Source organism: Somniosus microcephalus, chromosome 6 (assembly GCF_052327205.1).
Source record: "Somniosus microcephalus isolate GS21.2 chromosome 6, FLI_Smic_1.0, whole genome shotgun sequence".
NCBI lineage: Eukaryota > Metazoa > Chordata > Chondrichthyes > Squaliformes > Somniosidae > Somniosus > Somniosus microcephalus.
In genome coordinates, this window is record NC_140992.1 from 167,531,553 (window position 1) to 167,553,721 (window position 22,169).

At 50.3% G+C, this 22,169-nt stretch overlaps 1 protein-coding gene across 1 annotated transcript in view; it reads left to right on the forward strand.

Moving 5' to 3' along the window:
* The window catches only part of slc38a8a (solute carrier family 38 member 8a), a 296,436-nt gene that overhangs the window by 242,368 nt on the left and 31,899 nt on the right, over positions 1 to 22,169 (forward strand). Inside the window, exon 4 of the mRNA XM_085990919.1 lies at positions 5,548 to 5,649. Coding sequence (XP_085847045.1) covers positions 5,548 to 5,649 — 102 coding nt within the window. The remainder of the gene's footprint in view (positions 1 to 5,547; positions 5,650 to 22,169) is intronic.

Genomic DNA, 22,169 nt, shown 5'->3' on the forward strand with positions numbered 1-22,169 from the left:
CTCTCAGCATCGTGAATGCTCCACAACCCATCCACCCGCAGCTCCAGCACCCCAAGACAGCCCGTTAGTAGCTGCAGCTGGATGCATTTCTGGCACACATGTTGGTCAGGGACACTGGCAGCGTCCCTGAATTCCCACATAGAGCAAGAGGAGCATATCACGGGGCTGGGCTCTCCTGGCATGACCTACCCCTTTAATCAATTTAAATTAAATGAATTCAATACCACCAGTAAAGTAAGCCTTACCTGGTCTCTGGAGCCCTTTGTAGGCCTGCTCTACCGCTGAAGCACCCACCGAAGCTCTGAGGCCTTGCCTCACCTAACTCCCTGACTCACCCAAATCTCAGCACTCTGTTGAAACCGCACTCAGTGCAAAATCGCACTTCAAAGCCTGTTTTTATCGGCCCTGAAACAAAGACTTGCTGAGCCCAGCTACAGGAGAACCAGGTTAACCAGATTACTCCAGTTTCCCTTGTTAACTGCCTTCAGCTGCTCTGAGTTGTAGGACTTGTTTATCCCTTTTTAACCCTGCTTAAAGCTGGGAAATTTAGATTTTAAACAGTAAACAGTACACAGTAAATGTGAAACAAACAAAAGTTTGATTTCAGCAACCAGTTAAGACTCCCTGACTCACCCAACTCTCAGCACTCTGTTGAAAACCACACGGTGTGTGTCTGCGTGTCTGTGTGTGGCTGTGTGTTTTACTGCATGTCTATGTGTGTGTGTCTGTGTGTCCGTGTGTGTGTCTGTGTCTGTGTTTATGTCCGTGTGTCTGTCTGTATGTCCATGTGTATGTCTGTGAATGTGTCTGGGTGTGTCTGTGTGTGTGTCTGTGTGTGTGTGTGTCCATGTGTGTGTCTGCGTGTCTGTGTGTGTGTCTATGTGTCTGTGTTTGTGACCATGTGTCTGTCTCTGTGTCCGTGTATATATCCATTTGTGTGTGGGGGTGTGTCTGTGTGTGTGTCCATGTGTGTGTCTGCATGTGTGCCTGTGTGTAGGTCTGTGTGTAGGTCTGTGTGTGTCCATGTATGTGTCTGTGTGACCGTGTGTCTGTCTGCATGTCTGTGTGTGTGTGTGTCTGTGTGTGTGTTTGTGTGTGTGCCTGTGTGTGTGTACGTGTGTGTGTCCATGTTTGTGTCCGTGTGTGTGTCTGTGTGTGTGTCCGTGTGTCTGTTTGTGTGTCTGTTTGTGTGTCCATGTGTATATCTGTGAATGTGTCTGGGTGTGTCTGTGTGTGTGTCTGTGTATGTGTCTGTGTAGGTGTGTGTGTGTATGTGTGTGTGTCCGTGTATGTGTCCATGTATGTGTCCGTGTGTGTGTCCGTGTATGTGTCTGTTTATGTGTCTGTGTATGTGTCTGTCTGTGTGTCCGTGTCTGTGCCCATGTGTGCGTCTACGTTCCTGTGTGTGTCTACATCTCCGTGTGTGTGCCTGTTTGTCTGTGTGTGTCCGTGTGTGTGCCTGCATGTCTGTGTGTGTGTCTGTGTGTATGTATGTGTGTCTGTTTGTCTGCATGTCTGTGTGTGTGTCAGCGTGTCCATGTGTGTGACTGTGTGTGTCTCCTTGTGTCTGTGTGTGTGTCTATGTTTCCATGTGTGTGTCTGCATGTCCATGAGTTTGTGTCTGTGTGTGTCCATGTGTGTGTGTGTCTGTGTGTCTGTGTGTGTGTCGCTGTGTGTGTATGAGTCCATGTGTTTGTATGCATGTGTGTGTGATTGTGTGCGTCTACGTGTCTGTGTGTGTCTACGTGTCCATGTGTGTGTCTGTATGTGTCCGTGTGTGTGTCTATGTGTATGTGTCCGTGTGCGTCTCTGTGTGTCTGTGTGTATGTGTCCATGTGCGTGTCTGTGTGTGTGTCTATGTGTCTGTGGTTGTGACCATGTGTCTGTGTCCATGTGTATATCCGTTTGTGTATCTGGGTGTCTGTCCATGTGTGTGTCTGCGTGTCCATGTATGTGTGTCTGTGTGTGCACGTGTGTGTATCTGCATGTGTCTGTGTGTATGTGTGTGTATCTGCGTGATTGTCTGGATGTGTGCGTGTGTGTGTGTGTCTATGTGTCTGTGTGTGTCTGTGAGTCTTTGTGTGTCTGTGTGTTTGTCTGCGTGTCTGGGTGTATGTGTCCGTGTGTGTGTCTGTGTGTGTGTCTGCATGTCTGTGTGTGTGTCTGTGTTTCTGCGTGTGTGGCTGTGTGTTTGTCTATGTGTCTGCGTTTGTGACCATGTGTCTGTCTCTGTGTCCATGTGTATATCTGTTTGTGTGTCTGGGTGTGTGTGTGTGTGTGTCCATGTGTGTGTCTGCGTGTGTGTATGTGTGTGTGTGTCTGTGTGTGTGTCGATGTGTGTGTCTGTGTGACCGTGTGTGTCCATGTATGTGTCTGCATGTCTGTGTCTGTGTGTGTCTGTGTGTGTGTCTGTGTTTGTGTCCATGTTTGTGTCTCTGTGACCGTGTGTGTGTCTGTGTGTAGGTCTGCGTGTCTTTATGTGTCTGCGTGTGTATGCATGTCTGTGTGCCTGTGTGTGTCTGTGGGGGGGTGTCCGCGTGTGTGTCTGTGTGTGCCCGTGTATAGGTCTGCGTGTCTGTGTGCGTTTGTTTGTGTCTGTGCGTGTCAGTGTGTCCGTGTGTGTGTGTGTGTGAGTGTCCATGTCTGTCCATGTGTGTGTGTTTGCCTGTCTGTGTGTGTCTGTGTGTGTGTCTGCAAGTCTCTGTCTGTCCGTGTGTCTGCGTGTCTGTGTCTGTATCTGTGCGTCTACATGTCCGTGTGTGTGTCTATGTGTCCGTGTGTGTGTCCATGTGTGTGTCCGTGTGTGTGTGTGTGTGTGTGTCTGCATGTCTGTGTGTGTGTATGGCTGCAAGTCTGTGTGTGTCCGTGTGTTTGTCTGCGTGTGTGTGTGCCTGTGTGTCCGTGTGTGACTCTGTGTGTGTCCGTGTGTGTGTCTGTGTGTGTGTCTGTGTGTGTGTCTGTGTGTGTCCGTGTTTGTATCTGCATGTTCATGTGTATGTCTGTGTGTATGTGTGGCTGTGTGTCTGCATGTCTCAGAGTGTGTCTCTGCGTGCCTGTGTATGTCTGTGTGCATCTGCATGTTTGTGTGTATATCTGCATCTCCGTGTGTGTGTCTGTGTGTGTCCGTGTGTGTGCCTGCATGTCCTTGTGTGTCTGCATGTCTGTGTGTGTCCGTGAGTTTGTCTGCATGTATGTGTGTGTGTGTCTTTGTGTCTGCGTGTCCATGTGCGTATCTGTGTGTCTGTCTGTGTTCGTGTGTGTGTCTGTTTGTGTCTGTGTGTGTCTGTGTGTCTGTGTGTGTGTGTGTGTGTGTGTGTGTGTATGTCTGCCTATCTCTGTGTGTCCATGTGTGTTTCTGCATGTCTGCGTGTGTCTGCATGTCTGTGTGTCCACGTGTGTGTCTGTGTGTCCATGTGTGTGTGTGCCTGCGTGTGTGTGTCTGCATGTCTCTGTGTGTCCGTGTTTGTATCTGTGTGTCTGTGTGTGTGTCTGTGTGTGTGTCCGTGAGCGTGTCTGCCTGTGTGTCTGCCTGTGTGTCTGTCTGCGTGTCTGTGTGTGTGCGCATCTACGTTTCTGTGTGTGTGTCTACATGTCTGTATGTGTGTCTATGTGTCTGTGTATGTGTCTGTGTATCTGTCAGTGTATGTGTCTGCGTGTCTGTGTGTGTCCGTGTGTGCGTCTACATTCCTGTGTGTGTCTACATGTCCATGTGTGTGCCTACTGGTCTGTGTGTGTCCGTGTGTGTGCCTGCGTGTGTGTCTGTGTGTGTGTCTGCGTGTCTGTGTGTGTGTCTGTGTCTGTGTCTGTGTTTATGTCCGTGTATCTGTCTGTGTGTCCATGTGTATGTCTGTGAATGTGTCTGGGTGTGTCTGTGTGTGTGTGTCTATGTGTCTGTGTTTGTGACCATGTGTCTGTCTCTGTATCCGTGTGTATATCCGTTTGTGTGTGGGGGGGTGTCTGTGTGTGTGTCCATGTGTGTGTCTGCGTGTGTGTCTGTGTGTAGGTCTGTGTGTAGGTCTGTATGTGTTCGTGTATGTGTCTGTGACCGTGTGTCTGTCTGTGTGTCTGTGTGTGTGTGTGTGTCTGTTTGTGTGTTTGTGTGTGTGCCTGTGTGTGTGTATGTGTGTGTGTCCGTGTGTGTGTCCGTGTGTGTGTCTGTGTGTGTGTCTGTGTGTGTGTCTGTGTGTGTGTGTGTGTGTCTGCATGCCTGTGTGTGTGTATGGCTGCAAGTCTGTGTGTGTCCGTGTGTGTGTCTGCGTGTGTGTGTGTCTGTGTGTCCGTGTGTGACTTTGTGTGTGTCTGTGTTTGTATCTGCATGTTCATGTGTATGTCTGTGTGTATGTGTGGCTATGTGTCTGCATGTGTCTGAGTGTGTCTCTGCGTGCCTGTGTATGTGTGTGTGCATCTGCATGTTTGTGTGTGTATCTATGTGTCCGTGTGTGTGTCTGTGTGTGTCCGTGTGTGTGCCTGTATGTCCATGTGTGTCTGCGTGTCTGTGTGTGTTTGTGAGTTTGTCTGCATGTCTGTGTGTGTGTGTCTTTGTGTCTGCGCGTCCGTGTGCATATCTGTGTGTCTGTCTGTGTCTGTGTGTGTGTCTGTTTGTGTCTGTGTGTGTCTGCGTGTCTGTGTGTGTCCATGTGTGTGCCTGTGTGTGTGTCTGTGTGTGTGTCTGCGTGTCTGTGTATGTGTCTGCATGTCTGTGTGTATGCATCCGTGTGTGTGTAGGTGTGTGTCTGTGTGTGTCTGCGTGTGTGTATGTGTGTCTGCGTGTATGTGTGTGTGTCTGTGTGCTTTTCTACATGTCTGTGTGTGTGTTTCTGCATGTGTCCATGTGTGTGTCTGTGTGTGTGTCCATGTGTCTGTTTGTGTGTCCATGTGTATGTCTGTGAATGTGTCTGGGTGTGTCTGTGTGTGTGTCTGTGTATGTGTGTGTGTCTGTGTATGTGTCTGTGTATGTGTCTGTGTATGTGTCTGTGTCCATGCCCGTGTATGTGTCTGCATGTGTGTGTCTGCATGTCTGTGTGTCCGTGTGTTTTTCTGCATGTCTGTGTGTGTGTGTGTCTGCGTGTGTCCATGTGTGTGTCTGTGTGTGTGTCCGTGTGTCTGTGTGTGTGTCTGAGTGTCCATGTGTGTGTCCGTGTGTGTTTCTGCATGTCTGTGTGTGTCTGTGTGCCCATGCGTGTGTTTGTGTGTGTCTGTGTCTGTGTGTGTGTCTTTGTGTCTGTGTGTGTGCCTGTGTGTCTGTGTGTTTGTATGTGTGTCCCTGTGTGTCTGCATGTGCCTGTGTGTATGTCTGTGTGTCCATGTGTGTGTCTGTGTGTGTGTCCATGGGTTTGTCCGTGTGTGTGTCTTTGTGTGTGTCTGTGTCTGTGTGTGTACCTGCGTGCCTGTCTGCGTGTCTATGTGTGTGTCTGCATGTCTGTGTGACTGGGCAAATGGGGGAGGGGAGGATTGTGCGTGACTCTGGTTCCCAGATGGTGTTGTCAATCTCAGGATTGAATGTGGCCTCTCCTCAACTTGTCCTCACTGCTCTTTTCCCTCCGTCAGTATCCTGGGGACATTTGCAGCCACATATTTAACAATTATGGTCGTTGTGAAATTCTACCTGATGAAGGATTCTGCTTTCGTCCCAGAACATCACAGTGCCAGGTAAGAACCAAGGAAGTTCAGTCCAGTGAGGAAAGTGGGACAATCCACTAAACATTGGGAAAACAATGCAACTCTGTCACAATTAATGTGATGACAACTCACTGCACCAGCTGCATCACCAGAGAATTACACTGTAATAGCACAACAGATGGGCAGGACATGCTCTCATTTTAATATCTCTGAACACTGTGAACAAATTCATGTTAATGTTTTTATTCAGTTCTGACACATCATTTGAACAGTATGTCTATCTTTATCATTATAAACTCATCACTGGAGATTCCGGGTTTATTTCCCCTGATATTTGTCCCCACAAGTGCTCTCAGTGTATTAGTGTGTATAAAGTGGTAGATTGCCACAGAGAGTGATGCAGTGTGTTAGATATCAGCCGGCCAAAACTTGGGTTTAAATCATATGAACAAAGGAACTGAAGTAGGCCAGACTGCCCCTCGAGCCTGTTCAGCAATTCAATTAGATTATGGCAGATCTGTATCTTAACGCCATCTACCCGCCTTGTTTTCATTACCTTAATAAACATGTCTAACAAAAATCTATCAAAAATCCACACTCGACCGAGGTTTTGTAACTGACACTCCATGTAGTGTATCGATCCATTCAGCACACACAAGGACTCAGTTAAACCCCAGCCTGGGGAGGGATGGGAGAGAAAGGGTGAATGATGGAGAGATAGGGGTGAGTGGATGGGAGAGAAAGGGGGAATGATGGAAAGATTGGGGTGAGTGGATGGGAGAGAAAGGGGGAATGATGGAGAGATTGGGGTGAGTGGATGGGAGAGATAGGGGGAATGAGGAAGAGATTGGGGTGAGTGGATGGGAGAGGAAGGGGGAATGATGGAGAGAATGGGGAAGTGGATGGGAGAGATCGGGGGAATGATGGAGAAAAAGGGGAAGTGGATAAGAGGGAAAGGGGGAATGATGGAGAGATTGGGGTGAGTGGATGGGAGAGAAAGGGGGAATGAGGGAGAGAATGGGGAAGTGGATGGGAGAGATGGGGGAATGATGGAGTGAACGAGGAAGTGGATAGGAGGGAAAGGGGGAATGATGGAGAAAAAGGGGAAGTGGGTGTGCAGAGATAGGGGGAATGATGGTGTGAATGGGGAGAGTGGATGGGAGAGAATGGGGGAATGATGGAGAGAATGGGGAAGTGGAATGGAGGGAAAGGGAGAAAAATGGAAAGAATGGGGATGTGGATGGGATAGAAAGGGGGAATGATGGAGAGAAAGGGGAAGTGGATGAGAGGAAAAGGGGAAATGATGGAGAGAATTGGGGAGAGCGGATGGGAGAGAAAGGGGGAATGATGGAGTGAAAGGGGAGAGTGGATGGGAAAGAAAGTGGGAATGATGGAGAGAATGGGAAAGTGGATGGGAGAGAAAGTGGGAATGAAGGAGTGAAAGGGCAGAGTGGATCAGAGGGAAAGGGGGAATAATGGACAGAATGGGAGAGAAAGCGGGAATGATCGAGTGAAAGGGAAAGTGGATGGGAGAGAATGTGGAAATGACGGAGAAAATGGGGAAGTGGATGGGAGGGAAAGGGGGAATGATGGAGTGAATGGGGAAGTGGAAGGGAAAGGGGGAATGATGGAGAAAATGGGGAAGTGAATGGGAGGGAAAGGGGGAATGATGGAGAGATTGGGGAAAGTGGATGGGAGAGAAAGGGGGAATGATGGTGTGAATGGGGAAGTGGATGGGGAGGGAAAGGGGGAATGATGGAGTGAAAGGGGAAGTGAATGGGAGAGAAAGGGGGAATGATGGAGAGAATGGTGAAGTGCATGGGATAGAAAGGGGAAAGATGGATGGAATGGGGAGAGTGGATGGGAGAGAAAGGGGGAATGATGGAGTGAAAGGGGATAGGGAATGGGATAGAAAGGGGGAATGAGGGAGTGAATGGGGAAGTGGATGGGAGAGAAAGGGGGAATGACAGAGAAAATGGGGAAGTGGATGGCAGGGAAAGACGGAATGATGGAGAGAATGGAGAGAATGGGGGGAGTGGATGGGAGAGAAAGGGGAATGATGGAGTGAAAGGGGAAGTGGATTGGAGAAAAAGGGGGAATGATGGAGCGAAATGGGGGAGCGGATGGGAAAGAAAGTAGGAATGATGGAGAGAATGGGGAAGTGGATGAGAGAGAAAGGGGAAATGTTGGAGTGAAAGGGGAAGTGAATGGGAGAGAAAGGGGGAATGATGGAGCGAAAGTGGAAGTGGATGGGAGAGAAATGGGGATTGATGGACTGAATGGAGAAGTGGGTGGTAGAGAAAGGGGGAATGATGGCGTGAAAGGGGAAGTGGATGGGAGGGAAAGGCGGAATGATGGAGAGAATGGGGAAGTGGATGGGATGGAAAGGGGGAATAATAGAGAGAATGGGGAGAGTGGATGGAAGAGAAAGGGGGAATGATGGAGTGAAAGGGGAAGTGGGTAGGAGAGAAAAGGGGAATGATGGAGTGAAAGTAGAAGTCGATGGGAGAAAAAGGGGGTATGATGGAGTGAAATGGGAGAGCAGATGGGAAAGAAAGTGGGAATGATGGACAGAATGGGGAAGTGGATGAGAGAGAAAGGGGGAATGATGGAGTGGAAGGAGAAGTGGATGGGATGGAAAGGGGGAATGTTGGTGCAAAAGTGGAAGTGCATGGGAGAGAAAGGGGGAATGATGGAGCGAAAGTGGAAGTGGATGGGAGAGAAAGGGGGAATGATGGAGTGAATGGGGAGAGTGGATTGGAGAGAAAGGGGGAATGATGGAGTGAATGGGGAAGTGGATGGGAGGGAAAGGGGGAATGATGGAGCGAGATGGGATGTGGATGGGAGAGAAAGGGGGAATGATGGAGTGAAAGGGGAAGTGGATGGGAGAGAAAGGGGGAATGATGGAGTGAATGGGGAGAGTGGATTGGAGAGAAAGGGGGAATGATGGAGTGAATGGGGAAGTGGATGGGAGGGAAAGGGGGAATGATGGAGTGAATGGGGAAGTGGATGGGAGGAAAAGGCGGAATGATGGAGAGAATGGGGAAGTGGATGCGAGGGAAAGGGGGAATGATAGAGAGAATGGGGAGAGTGGATGGGAGAGAAAGGGGGAATGATGGAGTGAAAGGGGAAGTGGATAGGAGAGAAAAGGGGAATGATGGAGTGAAAGGGGAAGTGGATGGGAGAAAAAGGGGGAATTATGGAGTGAATGGGGAGAGTGGATTGGAGAGAAAGGGGGAATGATGGAGTGAATGGGGAAGTGGATGGGAGGGAAAGGGGGAATGATGGAGCGAAATGGGATGTGGATGGGAGAGAAAGGGGGAATGATGGAGTGAAAGGGGATGTGGATGGGAGAGAAAGGGGGAATGATGGAATGAATGGGGAGAGTGGATTGGAGAGAAAGGGGGAATGATGGAGTGAATGGGGAAGTGGATGGGAGGGAAAGGGGGAATGATGGAGTGAATGGGGAAGTGGATGGGAGGAAAAGGCGGAATGATGGAGAGAATGGGGAAGTGGATGCGAGGGAAAGGGGGAATGATAGAGAGAATGGGGAGAGTGGATGGGAGAGAAAGGGGGAATGATGGAGTGAAAGGGGAAGTGGATAGGAGAGAAAAGGGGAATGATGGAGTGAAAGGGGAAGTGGATAGGAGAGAAAGGGGGAATGATGGAGCGAAAGTGGAAGTGGATGGGAGAGAAAGGGGGAATGATGGAGTGAATGGGGAAGTGGATGTGAGAGAAAGGGGGAATGATGTAGTGAAAGGGGAAGTGGATGGGAGAAAAAGGGGGAATGTTGGTACAAAAGTGGAAGTGGATGGGAGAGGAAGGGGGAATGATGGAGCGATTGTGGAAGTGGATGGGAGAGAATGGGGGAATGATGGAATGAATGGTGAAGTGGAAGGGAGGGAAAGGAGGAACAATGGAGTGAATGGGGAAGTGGATGTGAGAGAAAGGGGGAATGATGGAGCGAATGGGGAAGTGGATGGGAGAGGATGGGGGAATGATGGAATGAATGGTGAAGTGGAAGGGAGGGAAAGGAGGAACAATGGAGTGAATGGGGAAGTGGATGGGAGAGAAAGGGGGAATGATGGAGTGAATGGGGATGTGGATGGGAGAGAAAGGGGGAATGATGGAGTGAATGGGGAAGTGGATGGGAGAGAAAGGGGGAAAGATGGAGTGAAAGGGGAAGTGGATGGGATTGAAAGGGGGAATGATGCAGAGAATGGGGTTGTGGATGGGATAGAAAGGGGGAATGATGGAGTGAATGGGGAAGTGGATGTGAGAGAAAGGGGGAACGATGGAGTGAAAGGGGAAGTGGATGGGAGAGAAGGGGGGAATGATGGAGTGAAAGGGGAAGTGGATGGGAGAGAAAGGGGGAATGATGGAGTGAAAGGGGAAGTGGATGGGAGGGAAAGGCGGAATGATGGAGAGAATGGGGAAGTGGATGGGAGGGAAAGGGGGAATGATAGAGAGAATGGGGAGAGTGGATGGGAGAGAAAGGGGGAATGACGGAAAAAATGGGGAAGTGGATGGCAAAGAAAGGGGGAATGATGGACAGAATGGGGAGAGTGGATGGAAGAGAAAGGGGGAATGATGGAGTGAAAGGGGAAGTGGATAGGAGAGAAAGGGGGAATGATGGAGTGAAAGTAGAAGTCGATGGGAGAAAAAGGGAGAATGATGGAGTGAAATGGGAGAGCAGATGGGAAAGAAAGTGGGAATGATGGACAGAATGGGGAAGTGGATGAGAGAGAAAGGGGGAATGATGGAGTGGAAGGAGAAGTGGATGGGATGGAAAGGGGGAGTGTTGGTACAAAAGTGGAAGTGCGTGGGAGAGGAAGGGGGAATGATGGAGCGAAAGTGGAAGTGGATGGGAGAGAAAGGGGGAATGATGGAGTGAATGGGGAAGTGGAAGGGAGGGAAAGGAGGAACGATGGAGTGAAAGGGGAAGTGGATGGGATAGAAAGGGGAATGATGGAGTGAATGGGGATGTGGATGGGAGAGAAAGGGGGAATGATGGGATGAATGGGGAAGTGGATGTGAGAGAAAGGGGGAACGATGGAGTGAAAGGGGAAGTGGATGGGAGAGAAAGGGGGAATGATGGAGTGAAAGGGGAAGTGGATGGGAGAGAAAGGGGGAATGATGGACAGAATGGGGAAGTGGATGGGAGAGTAAGGGGGAATGATGGAGTGAAAGGGGAAGTGGATGGGAGAGAAAGGGGTAATGATGGCATGAAAGGGGAAGTGGATGGGAGGGAAAGGGGCAATGATGGAGAGAATGGGGAAGTGGTTGGGAGTGAAAGGGGGAAAGATGGAGAAAATGGGGATGTGGAAGAGAGGGAAAGGGAGAACGATGGAGAGAATGGGGAAGTGGATGGGAGGTAATGGGGGAATGATGGAAAGATTGGGGAGAGTGGATGGGAGAGAAAGGTTGGAATGATGGACAGAATGGGGAGAGTGGATGGGTTAGAAAGGGGGAATGATGGAGAGAATGCGGAAGTGGATGGGAGGGAAAGGCAGAATGATGTAGAGAATGGGGAGAGTGGATGGGCGAGAAAGTGGGAATGATGGAGAGAATGGAGAGAATGGAAGGGAGAGAAAGTGGGAATGTTGGAGTGAAAGTGGAATTGGATGGGAGAGAAAGGGGAAAGATGGAGTGAAAGGGGAAGTGGATGCGAGAGAAAGGGGGAATGATGGAGTGAAAGGGGAAGTGGATGGGAGAGAAAGGGGGAATGATGGACAGAATGGGGAAGAGGTTGGGTGTGAAAGGGGGAAAGATGGAGAGAGTGGAAAGAGCGGATGTGAGATAAAGGGGGAATGATGCAGTGAAAGAGGAAGTGGATGGGAGAGAAAGGGGGAATGATGGACAGAATGGGGAGAGTGGATGGGAGAGAAAGGGGGAATGATGGAGTGAAAGGGGAAGTGGATGGGAGGAAAAGGGGCAATGATGGAGAGAATGGGGAAGTGGATGGGAGGTAAAGGGGCAATGATATACTGAATGGGAGAGTGGATGGGAGAGAAAGGGGGAATGATGGAGTGAATGGGGAGAGTGGATGGGAGAGAAAGGGGGAATGATGGATTGAATGGGGAGAGTGGATTGAAGAGAAAGGGGGAATTATGGAGTGAAAGGGGAAGTGGATGTGAGAGTAAGTGGGAATGGGGGAGTGAAAGGGGAAGTGGATGGGAATGAAAGGGGGAAAGATGGCGAAAATGGGGATGTGGAAGAGAGGGAAAGGGAGATCGATGGAGAGAATGGGGAGAGTGCATAGGAGAGAAAGGGGGAATAATGGAACGAATGGGGAAGTGGATGGGAGGGAAAGGGGGAATGATATAAAGAATGGGGAGAGTGGATGGGAGAGAATGCGGGAATGTTGGCGTGATAGGTTAACTGGATGGGAGAGAAACGAGGAATGATGGAGTGAATGGGGAGAGTGGATTGGAGAGAAAGTGGGAATGATGGACAGAATGGGGAAGTGGATGAGAGAGAAAGGGGGAATGATAAAGTGAAAGGGGAAGTGGATGGGATGGAAAGGGGGAAGGTTGGAGAGAATGGGGAAGTGGATGGGAGAAAAAGGGGGAATGTTGGTGCGAAAGTGGAAGTGGATGGGAGAGAAAGGGGGAATGATGCAGAGAAAGGGGAAGTGGATGGGAGAGAAAGGGGAAATGATGGAGAGAATGGGGAAGTGGATGGGAGAGAAAGGGGAATGATGGAGAGAATGGGGAAGTGGATGGGAGAGAAAGGAGGAATGATGGAGTGAATGGGGAAGTGGATGGGAGAGAAAGGAGGAATGATGGAGTGAATGGAGAACTGGATGGTAGAGAAAGGGGGAATGATGGCGTGAAAGGGGAAGTGGATGGGAGAGAAAGGTGGAATGATGGAGTGAAAGGGGAAGTGGATGGGAGAGAAAGGGGGAGTGATGGAGTGAAAGGGGAAGTGGATGGGAGAGAAAGGGGGAATGATGGAGTGAAAGGGGAAGTGGATGGCAGAGAAAGGGGGAATGATGGACAGAATGAGGAGAGTGGATGGGAGAGATAGGGGGAGTGATGGATGAAAGGGGAAGTGGATGGGAGAGAAAGGGGGAATGATGGAGAGAATGGGGTGAGTGGATGGGAGAGAAAGGGAAATGATGGAGTGAAAGGGGAAGTGGATGGGAGAGAAAGGGGGAATGATGGACAGAATGGGGAGAGTGGATGGGAGAGAAAGGGGGAGTGATGGAATGAAAGGGGAAGTTGATGGGAGAGAAAAGGGGAATGATGGAGTGAAAGTAGAAGTCGATGGTAGGGAAAGAGGGAATGATGGAGTCAAAGGGGAAGTGGATGGGAGGGAAAGGGGGAATGATGGAGTGAAAGGGGAAGTTGATGGGAGAGAAAGGGGGAATGATGGAGAGAATGGGGTGAGTGGATGGGAGAGAAAGGGGATTCATTGAGTGAATGTGGAAGTGGATGCGAGAGAAAGGGGGAATGATGAAGAGAATGGGGAAGAAGTTGGGAGTGAAAGGGGGAAAGATGGAGAAAATGGGGATGTGGAGGAGAGGAAAGGGAGAACGATGAAGAGAATGGGGAAGTGGATGGGAGGTAAAGGGGGAATGATGGAAAGAGTGGGGAGAGTGGATGGGAGAGAAAGGGGGAATGATGGAGAGAATGGGGAAGTGGATGGGAGAGAAAGGGAAAATGATGGAGAGAATGGGGAAGTGGATGGGAGAGAAAGTGGGAATGATATAGAGAATGGGGAGATTGGATGGGAGAGAATGCGGGAATGTTGGAGTGATAGGTTAACTGGATAGGAGAGAAAGGGGGAATGATGGAGTGAAAGGGGAAGTGGATGGGAGAGAAAGGGGGAATGATGGAGAGAAGGGGGAGAGTGGATGGGAGAGAAAGGGGGAATGATGCTCAGAATGGGGAGAGTGGATGGGAGAGAAAGGGGGAATGATGGAGTGAAAGGGGAAGTGGATGGGAGAAAAAGGAGGAATGTTGGTGCAAAAGTGGAAGTGGATGGGAGAGAAAGTGGGAATGATGGAGCGAAAGGGGATGTGGATGGGAGAGAAAGGGGGAATGATGGAGTGAAAGGGGAAGTGAATGGGAGAGAAAGGGGGAATGATGGAGTGAATGGGGAGAGTGGATTGAAGAGAAAGGGGGAATGATGGAGTGAATGGGGAAGTGGAAGGGAGGGAAAGGAGGAACGATGGATTGAAAGGGGAAGTGGATGGGATAGAAAGGGGGAATGATGAAGTGAATGGGGAAGTGGATGGGAGAGAAAGGGGGAATGATGGAGTGAATGGGGAAGTGGATGGGAGGGAAAGGCGGAATGATGGAGAGAATGGGGAAGTGGATGCGAGGGAAAGGGGGAATGATAGAGAGAATGGGGAGAGTGGATGGGAGAGAAAGGGGGAATGATGGAGTGAAAGGGGAAGTGGATGGGATCGAAAGGGGGAATGATGGAGTGAAAGTAGAAGTCGATGGGAGAAAAAGGGGGAATGATGGAGTGAAATGGGAGAGCAGATGGGAAAGAAAGTGGGAATGATGGACAGAATTTGGAAGTGGATGAGAGAGAAAGGGGGAATGATGGAGTGGAAGGAGAAGTGGATGGGATGGAAAGGGGGACTGTTGGTGCAAAAGTGGAAGTGGATGGGAGAGGAAGGGGTAATGATGGAGCGAAAGTGGAAGTGGATGGGAGAGAAAGGGGGAATGATGGAATGAATGGGGAAGTGGATGTGAGAGAAAGGGGGAATGATGGAGCGAATGGGGAAGTGGAAGGGAGGGAAAGGAGGAACGATGGAGTGAAAGGGGAAGTGGATGGGAGAGAAAGGGGGAGTGATGGAGTGAATGGGGAAGTGGATGGGAGAGAAAGGGGGAATGATGGAGTGAATGGGGAAGTGGATGGGAGAGAAAGGGGGAATGATGGAGTGAATGGGGAAGTGGATGGGAGAGAAAGGGGAAAGATGGAGTGAAAGGGGAAGTGGATGGGATAGAAAGGGGGAATGATGCAGAGAATGGGGTTGTGGAAGGGAGAGAAAGGGGGATTAATGGAGTGAATGGGGAAGTGGATGTGAGAGAAAGGGGGAACGATGGAGTGAAAGGGGAAGTGGATGGGAGAGAAGGGGGAATGATGGAGTGAAAGGGGATGTGGATGGGAGAGAAAGTGGGAATGATGGAGTGAAAGGGGAAGTGGATGGGACAGAAAGGGGGAATGATGGAGTGAAAGGGGAAGTGGATGGGAGAGAAAGGGGGAATGATGGAGAGAATGGGGAGAGTGGATGGGAGAGAAAGGGGGAACGATGGAGTGAAAGGGGAAGTGGATGGGAGAGAAAGGGGGAATGATGGACAGAATGGGGAAGTGGATGGGAGATAAAGGGGGAATGATGGAGTGAATGGGGAAGTGGATGGGAGGGAAAGGGGCAATGATGGAGAGAATGGGGAAGTGGATGTGAGAGAAAGGGGGAATGATGGAGTGAAAGGGGAAGTGGATGGGAGAGAAAGGGGTAATGATGGAGTGAAAGGGGAAGTGGATGGGAGGGAAAGGGGCAATGATGGAGAGAATGGGGAAGTGGATGCGAGAGAAAGGGGTAATGATGGAGTGAATGGGGAAGAGGTTGGGAGTGAAAGGGGGAAAGATATAGAAAATGGGGATGTGGAAGAGAGGGAAAGGGAGAACGATGGAGAGAATGGGGAAGTGGATGGGAGGTAAAGGGGGAATGATGGAAAGATTGGGGAGAGTGGATGGGAGAGAAAGGTTGGACAGAATGGGGAGAATGGATGGGTTAGAAAGGGGGAATGATGGAGAGAATGGGGAAGTGGATGGGAGGGAAAGGCGGAATGATGTAGAGAATGGGGAGAGTGGATGGGCGAGAAAGTGGGAATGATGGAGAGAGTGGAAGGGAGAGAAAGTGGGAATGTTGGAGTGAAAGTGGAATTGGATGGGAGAGAAAGGGGAATGATGGAGTGAAAGGGGAAGTGGATGCGAGACAAAGGGGGAATGATGGACAGAATGGGGAGAGTGGATGGGAGAGAAAGGGGGAATGATGGAGTGAAAGGGGAAGTGGATGGGAGGGAAAGGGGCAATGATGGAGAGAATGGGGAAGTGGATGGGAGGTAAAGGGGCAATGATATAGTGAATGGGAGAGTGGATGGGAGAGAAAGCGGGAATGATGGAGTGAATGGGGATAGTGGATGGGAGAGAAAGGGGGAATGATGGAGTGAATGGGGAGAGTGGATTGAAGAGAAGGGGGGAATTATGGAGTGAAAGGGGAAGTGGATGTGAGACTAAGTGGGAATGGTGGAGTGAAAGGAGAAGTGGATGGGAGTGAAAGGGGGAAAGATGGCGAAAATGGGGATGTGGAAGAGAGGGAAAGGGAGATCGATGGAGAGAATGGGGAGAGTGCATAGGAGAGAAAGGGGGAATAATGGAGCGAATAGGGAAGTGGATGGGAGGGAAAGGGGGAATGATATAAAGAATGGGGAGAGTGGATGGGAGAGAATGCGGGAATGTTGGAGTGATAGGTTAACTGGATGGGAGAGAAACGAGGAATGATGGAGTGAATGGGGAGAGTGGATTGGAGAGAAAGTGGGAATGATGGACAGAATGGGGAAGTGGATGAGAGAGAAAGGGGGAATGATGAAGTGAAAGGGGAAGTGGATGGGATGGAAAGGGGGAAGGTTGGAGAGAATGGGGGAGTGGATGGGAGAAAAAGGGGGAATGTTGGTTCGAAAGTGGAAGTGGATGGGAGAGAAAGCGGGAATGATGCAGAGAAAGGGGAAGTGGATGGGAGAGCAAGGGGAAATGATGGAGAGAATGGGGAAGTGGATGGGAGAGAAAGGGGAATGATGGAGAGAATGGGGAAGTGGATGGGAGAGAAAGGAGGAATGATGGAGAGAATGGGGAAGTGGATGGGAGAGAAAGGAGGAATGATGGAGAGAATGGGGAAGTGGATGGGAGAGAATGGAGGAATGATGGAGTGAATGGAGAACTGGATGGTAGAGAAAGGGGGAATGATGGCGTGAAAGGGGAAGTGGATGGGAGAGAAAGGTGGAATGATGGTGTGAAGGGGGAAGTGGATGGGAGAGAAAGGGGGAGTGATGGGGTGAAAGGGGAAGTGGATGGGAGAGAAAGGGGGAATGATGGAGTGAAAGGGGAAGTGGATGGTAGAGAAAGGGGGAATGATAGAGAGAATGGGGAGAGTGGATGGGAGAGAAAGGGGGAATGACGGAAAAAATGGGGAAGTGGATGGCAAAGAAAGGGGGAATGATGGACAGAATGGGGAGAGTGGATGGAAGAGAAAGGGGGAATGATGGAGTGAAAGGGGAAGTGGATAGGAGAGAAAGGGGGAATGATGGAGTGAAAGTAGAAGTCGATGGGAGAAAAAGGGAGAATGATGGAGTGAAATGGGAGAGCAGATGGGAAAGAAAGTGGGAATGATGGACAGAATGGGGAAGTGGATGAGAGAGAAAGGGGGAATGATGGAGTGGAAGGAGAAGTGGATGGGATGGAAAGGGGGAGTGTTGGTGCAAAAGTGGAAGTGCATGGGAGAGGAAGGGGGAATGATGGAGCGAAAGTGGAAGTGGATGGGAGAGAAAGGGGGAATGATGGAGTGAAAGGGGAAGTGGAAGGGAGGGAAAGGAGGAACGATGGAGTGAAAGGGGAAGTGGATGGGATAGAAAGGGGGAATGATGGAGTGAATGGGGATGTGGATGGGAGAGAAAGGGGGAATGATGGGATGAATGGGGAAGTGGATGTGAGAGAAAGGGGGAACGATGGAGTGAAAGGGGAAGTGGATGGGAGAGAAAGGGGGAATGATGGAGTGAAAGGGGAAGTGGATGGGAGAGAAAGGGGGAATGATGGACAGAATGGGGAAGTGGATGGGAGAGTAAGGGTGAATGATGGAGTGAAAGGGGAAGTGGATGGGAGAGAAAGGGGTAATGATGGCGTGAAAGGGGAAGTGGATGGGAGGGAAAGGGGCAATGATGGAGAGAATGGGGAAGTGGTTGGGAGTGAAAGGGGGAAAGATGGAGAAAATGGGGATGTGGAAGAGAGGGAAAGGGAGAACGATGGAGAGAATGGGGAAGTGGATGGGAGGTAAAGGGGGAATGATGGAAAGATTTGGGAGAGTGGATGGGAGAGAAAGGTTGGAATGATGGACAGAATGGGGAGAGTGGATGGGTTAGAAAGGGGGAATGATGGAGAGAATGCGGAAGTGGATGGGAGGGAAAGGCGGAATGATGTAGAGAATGGGGAGAGTGGATGGGCGAGAAAGTGGGAATGATGGAGAGAATGGAGAGAATGGAAGGGAGAGAAAGTGGGAATGTTGGAGTGAAATTGGAATTGGATGGGAGAGAAAGGGGAAAGATGGAGTGAAAGGGGAAGTGGATGCGAGAGAAAGGGGGAATGATGGAGTGAAAGGGGAAGTGGATGGGAGAGAAAGGGGGAATGATGGACAGAATGGGGAAGAGGTTGGGTGTGAAAGGGGGAAAGATGGAGAGAGTGGAAAGAGCGGATGTGAGATAAAGGGGGAATGATGCAGTGAAAGAGGAAGTGGATGGGAGAGAAAGGGGGAATGATGGACAGAATGGGGAGAGTGGATGGGAGAGAAAGGGGGAATGATGGAGTGAAAGGGGAAGTGGATGGGAGGAAAAGGGGCAATGATGGAGAGAATGGGGAAGTGGATGGGAGGTAAAGGGGCAATGATATATTGAATGGGAGAGTGGATGGGAGAGAAAGGGGGAATGATGGAGTGAATGGGGAGAGTGGATGGGAGAGAAAGGGGGAATGATGGATTGAATGGGGAGAGTGGATTGAAGAGAAAGGGGGAATTATGGAGTGAAAGGGGAAGTGGATGTGAGAGTAAGTGGGAATGGGGGAGTGAAAGGGGAAGTGGATGGGAATGAAAGGGGGAAAGATGGCGAAAATGGGGATGTGGAAGAGAGGGAAAGGGAGATCGATGGAGAGAATGGGGAGAGTGCATAGGAGAGAAAGGGGGAATAATGGAACGAATGGGGAAGTGGATGGGAGGGAAAGGGGGAATGATATAAAGAATGGGGAGAGTGGATGGGAGAGAATGCGGGAATGTTGGCGTGATAGGTTAACTGGATGGGAGAGAAACGAGGAATGATGGAGTGAATGGGGAGAGTGGATTGGAGAGAAAGTGGGAATGATGGACAGAATGGGGAAGTGGATGAGAGAGAAAGGGGGAATGATGAAGTGAAAGGGGAAGTGGATGGGATGGAAAGGGGGAAGGTTGGAGAGAATGGGGGAGTGGATGGGAGAAAAAGGGGGAATGTTGGTGCGAAAGTGGAAGTGGATGGGAGAGAAAGGGGGAATGATGCAGAGAAAGGGGAAGTGGATGGGAGAGAAAGGGGAAATGATGGAGAGAATGGGGAAGTGGATGGGAGAGAAAGGGGAATGATGGAGAGAATGGGGAAGTGGATGGGAGAGAAAGGAGGAATGATGGAGTGAATGGAGAACTGGATGGTAGAGAAAGGGGGAATGATGGCGTGAAAGGGGAAGTGGATGGGAGAGAAAGGTGGAATGATGGAGTGAAAGGGGAAGTGGATGGGAGAGAAAGGGGGAGTGATGGAGTGAAAGGGGAAGTGGATGGGAGAGAAAGGGGGAATGATGGAGTGAAAGGGGAAGTGGATGGCAGAGAAAGGGGGAATGATGGACAGAATGAGGAGAGTGGATGGGAGAGATAGGGGGAGTGATGGATGAAAGGGGAAGTGGATGGGAGAGAAAGGGGGAATGATGGAGAGAATGGGGTGAGTGGATGGGAGAGAAAGGGAAATGATGGAGTGAAAGGGGAAGTGGATGGGAGAGAAAGGGGGAATGATGGACAGAATGGGGAGAGTGGATGGGAGAGAAAGGGGGAGTGATGGAATGAAAGGGGAAGTTGATGGGAGAGAAAAGGGGAATGATGGAGTGAAAGTAGAAGTCGATGGTAGGGAAAGAGGGAATGATGGAGTCAAAGGGGAAGTGGATGGGAGGGAAAGGGGGAATGATGGAGTGAAAGGGGAAGTTGATGGGAGAGAAAGGGGGAATGATGGAGAGAATGGGGTGAGTGGATGGGAGAGAAAGGGGATTCATTGAGTGAATGTGGAAGTGGATGCGAGAGAAAGGGAAAATGATGGAGAGAAAGGGGAAGTGGATGGGAGGGAAAGGGGCAATGATGAAGAGAATGGGGAAGAAGTTGGGAGTGAAAGGGGGAAAGATGGAGAAAATGGGGATGTGGAGGAGAGGAAAGGGAGAACGATGAAGAGAATGGGGAAGTGGATGGGAGGTAAAGGGGGAATGATGGAAAGAGTGGGGAGAGTGGATGGGAGAGAAAGGGGGAATGATGGAGAGAATGGGGAAGTGGATGGGAGAGAAAGGGAAAATGATGGAGAGAATGGGGAAGTGGATGGGAGAGAAAGTTGGAATGATATAGAGAATGGGGAGATTGGATGGGAGAGAATGCGGGAATGTTGGAGTGATAGGTTAACTGGATGGGAGAGAAAGGGGGAATGATGGAGTGAAAGGGGAAGTGGATGGGAGAGAAAGGGGGAATGATGGAGAGAAGGGGGAGAGTGGATGGGAGAGAAAGGGGGAATGATGCTCAGAATGGGGAGAGTGGATGGGAGAGAAAGGGGGAATGATGGAGTGAAAGGGGAAGTGGATGGGAGAAAAAGGGGGAATGTTGGTGCAAAAGTGGAAGTGGATGGGAGAGAAAGTGGGAATGATGGAGCGAAAGGGGATGTGGATGGGAGAGAAAGGGGGAATGATGGAGTGAAAGGGGAAGTGAATGGGAGAGAAAGGGGGAATGATGGAGTGAATGGGGAGAGTGGATTGAAGAGAAAGGGGGAATGATGGAGTGAATGGGGAAGTGGAAGGGAGGGAAAGGAGGAACGATGGATTGAAAGGGGAAGTGGATGGGATAGAAAGGGGGAATGATGGAGTGAATGGGGAAGTGGATGGGAGAGAAAGGGGGAATGATGGAGTGAATGGGGAAGTGGATGGGAGGGAAAGGCGGAATGATGGAGAGAATGGGGAAGTGGATGCGAGGGAAAGGGGGAATGATAGAGAGAATGGGGAGAGTGGATGGCAGAGAAAGGGGGAATGATGGAGTGAAAGGGGAAGTGGATGGGATCGAAAGGGGGAATGATGGAGTGAAAGTAGAAGTCGATGGGAGAAAAAGGGGGAATGATGGAGTGAAATGGGAGAGCAGATGGGAAAGAAAGTGGGAATGATGGACAGAATTTGGAAGTGGATGAGAGAGAAAGGGGGAATGATGGAGTGGAAGGAGAAGTGGATGGGATGGAAAGGGGGACTGTTGGTGCAAAAGTGGAAGTGGATGGGAGAGGAAGGGGTAATGATGGAGCGAAAGTGGAAGTGGATGGGAGAGAAAGGGGGAATGATGGAATGAATGGGGAAGTGGATGTGAGAGAAAGGGGGAATGATGGAGCGAATGGGGAAGTGGAAGGGAGGGAAAGGAGGAACGATGGAGTGAAAGGGGAAGTGGATGGGAGAGAAAGGGGGAATGATGGAGTGAATGGGGAAGTGGATGGGAGAGAAAGGGGGAATGATGGAGTGAATGGGGAAGTGGATGGGAGAGAAAGGGGGAATGATGGAGTGAATGGGGAAGTGGATGGGAGAGAAAGGGGGAAAGATGGAGTGAAAGGGGAAGTGGATGGGATAGAAAGGGGGAATGATGCAGAGAATGGGGTTGTGGAAGGGAGAGAAAGGGGGATTAATGGAGTGAATGGGGAAGTGGATGTGAGAGAAAGGGGGAACGATGGAGTGAAAGGGGAAGTGGATGGGAGAGAAGGGGGAATGATGGAGTGAAAGGGGAAGTGGATGGGAGAGAAAGTGGGAATGATGGAGTGAAAGGGGAAGTGGATGGGACAGAAAGGGGGAATGATGGAGTGAAAGGGGAAGTGGATGGGAGAGAAAGGGGGAATGATGGAGAGAATGGGGAGAGTGGATGGGAGAGAAAGGGGGAACGATGGAGTGAAAGGGGAAGTGGATGGGAGAGAAAGGGGGAATGATGGACAGAATGGGGAAGTGGATGGGAGATAAAGGGGGAATGATGGAGTGAATGGGGAAGTGGATGGGAGGGAAAGGGGCAATGATGGAGAGAATGGGGAAGTGGATGTGAGAGAAAGGGGGAATGATGGAGTGAAAGGGGAAGTGGATGGGAGAGAAAGGGGTAATGATGGAGTGAAAGGGGAAGTGGATGGGAGGGAAAGGGGCAATGATGGAGAGAATGGGGAAGTGGATGCGAGAGAAAGGGGTAATGATGGAGTGAATGGGGAAGAGGTTGGGAGTGAAAGGGGGAAAGATATAGAAAATGGGGATGTGGAAGAGAGGGAAAGGGAGAACGATGGAGAGAATGGGGAAGTGGATGGGAGGTAAAGGGGGAATGATGGAAAGATTGGGGAGAGTGGATGGGAGAGAAAGGTTGGACAGAATGGGGAGAATGGATGGGTTAGAAAGGGGGAATGATGGAGAGAATGGGGAAGTGGATGGGAGGGAAAGGCGGAATGATGTAGAGAATGGGGAGAGTGGATGGGCGAGAAAGTGGGAATGATGGAGAG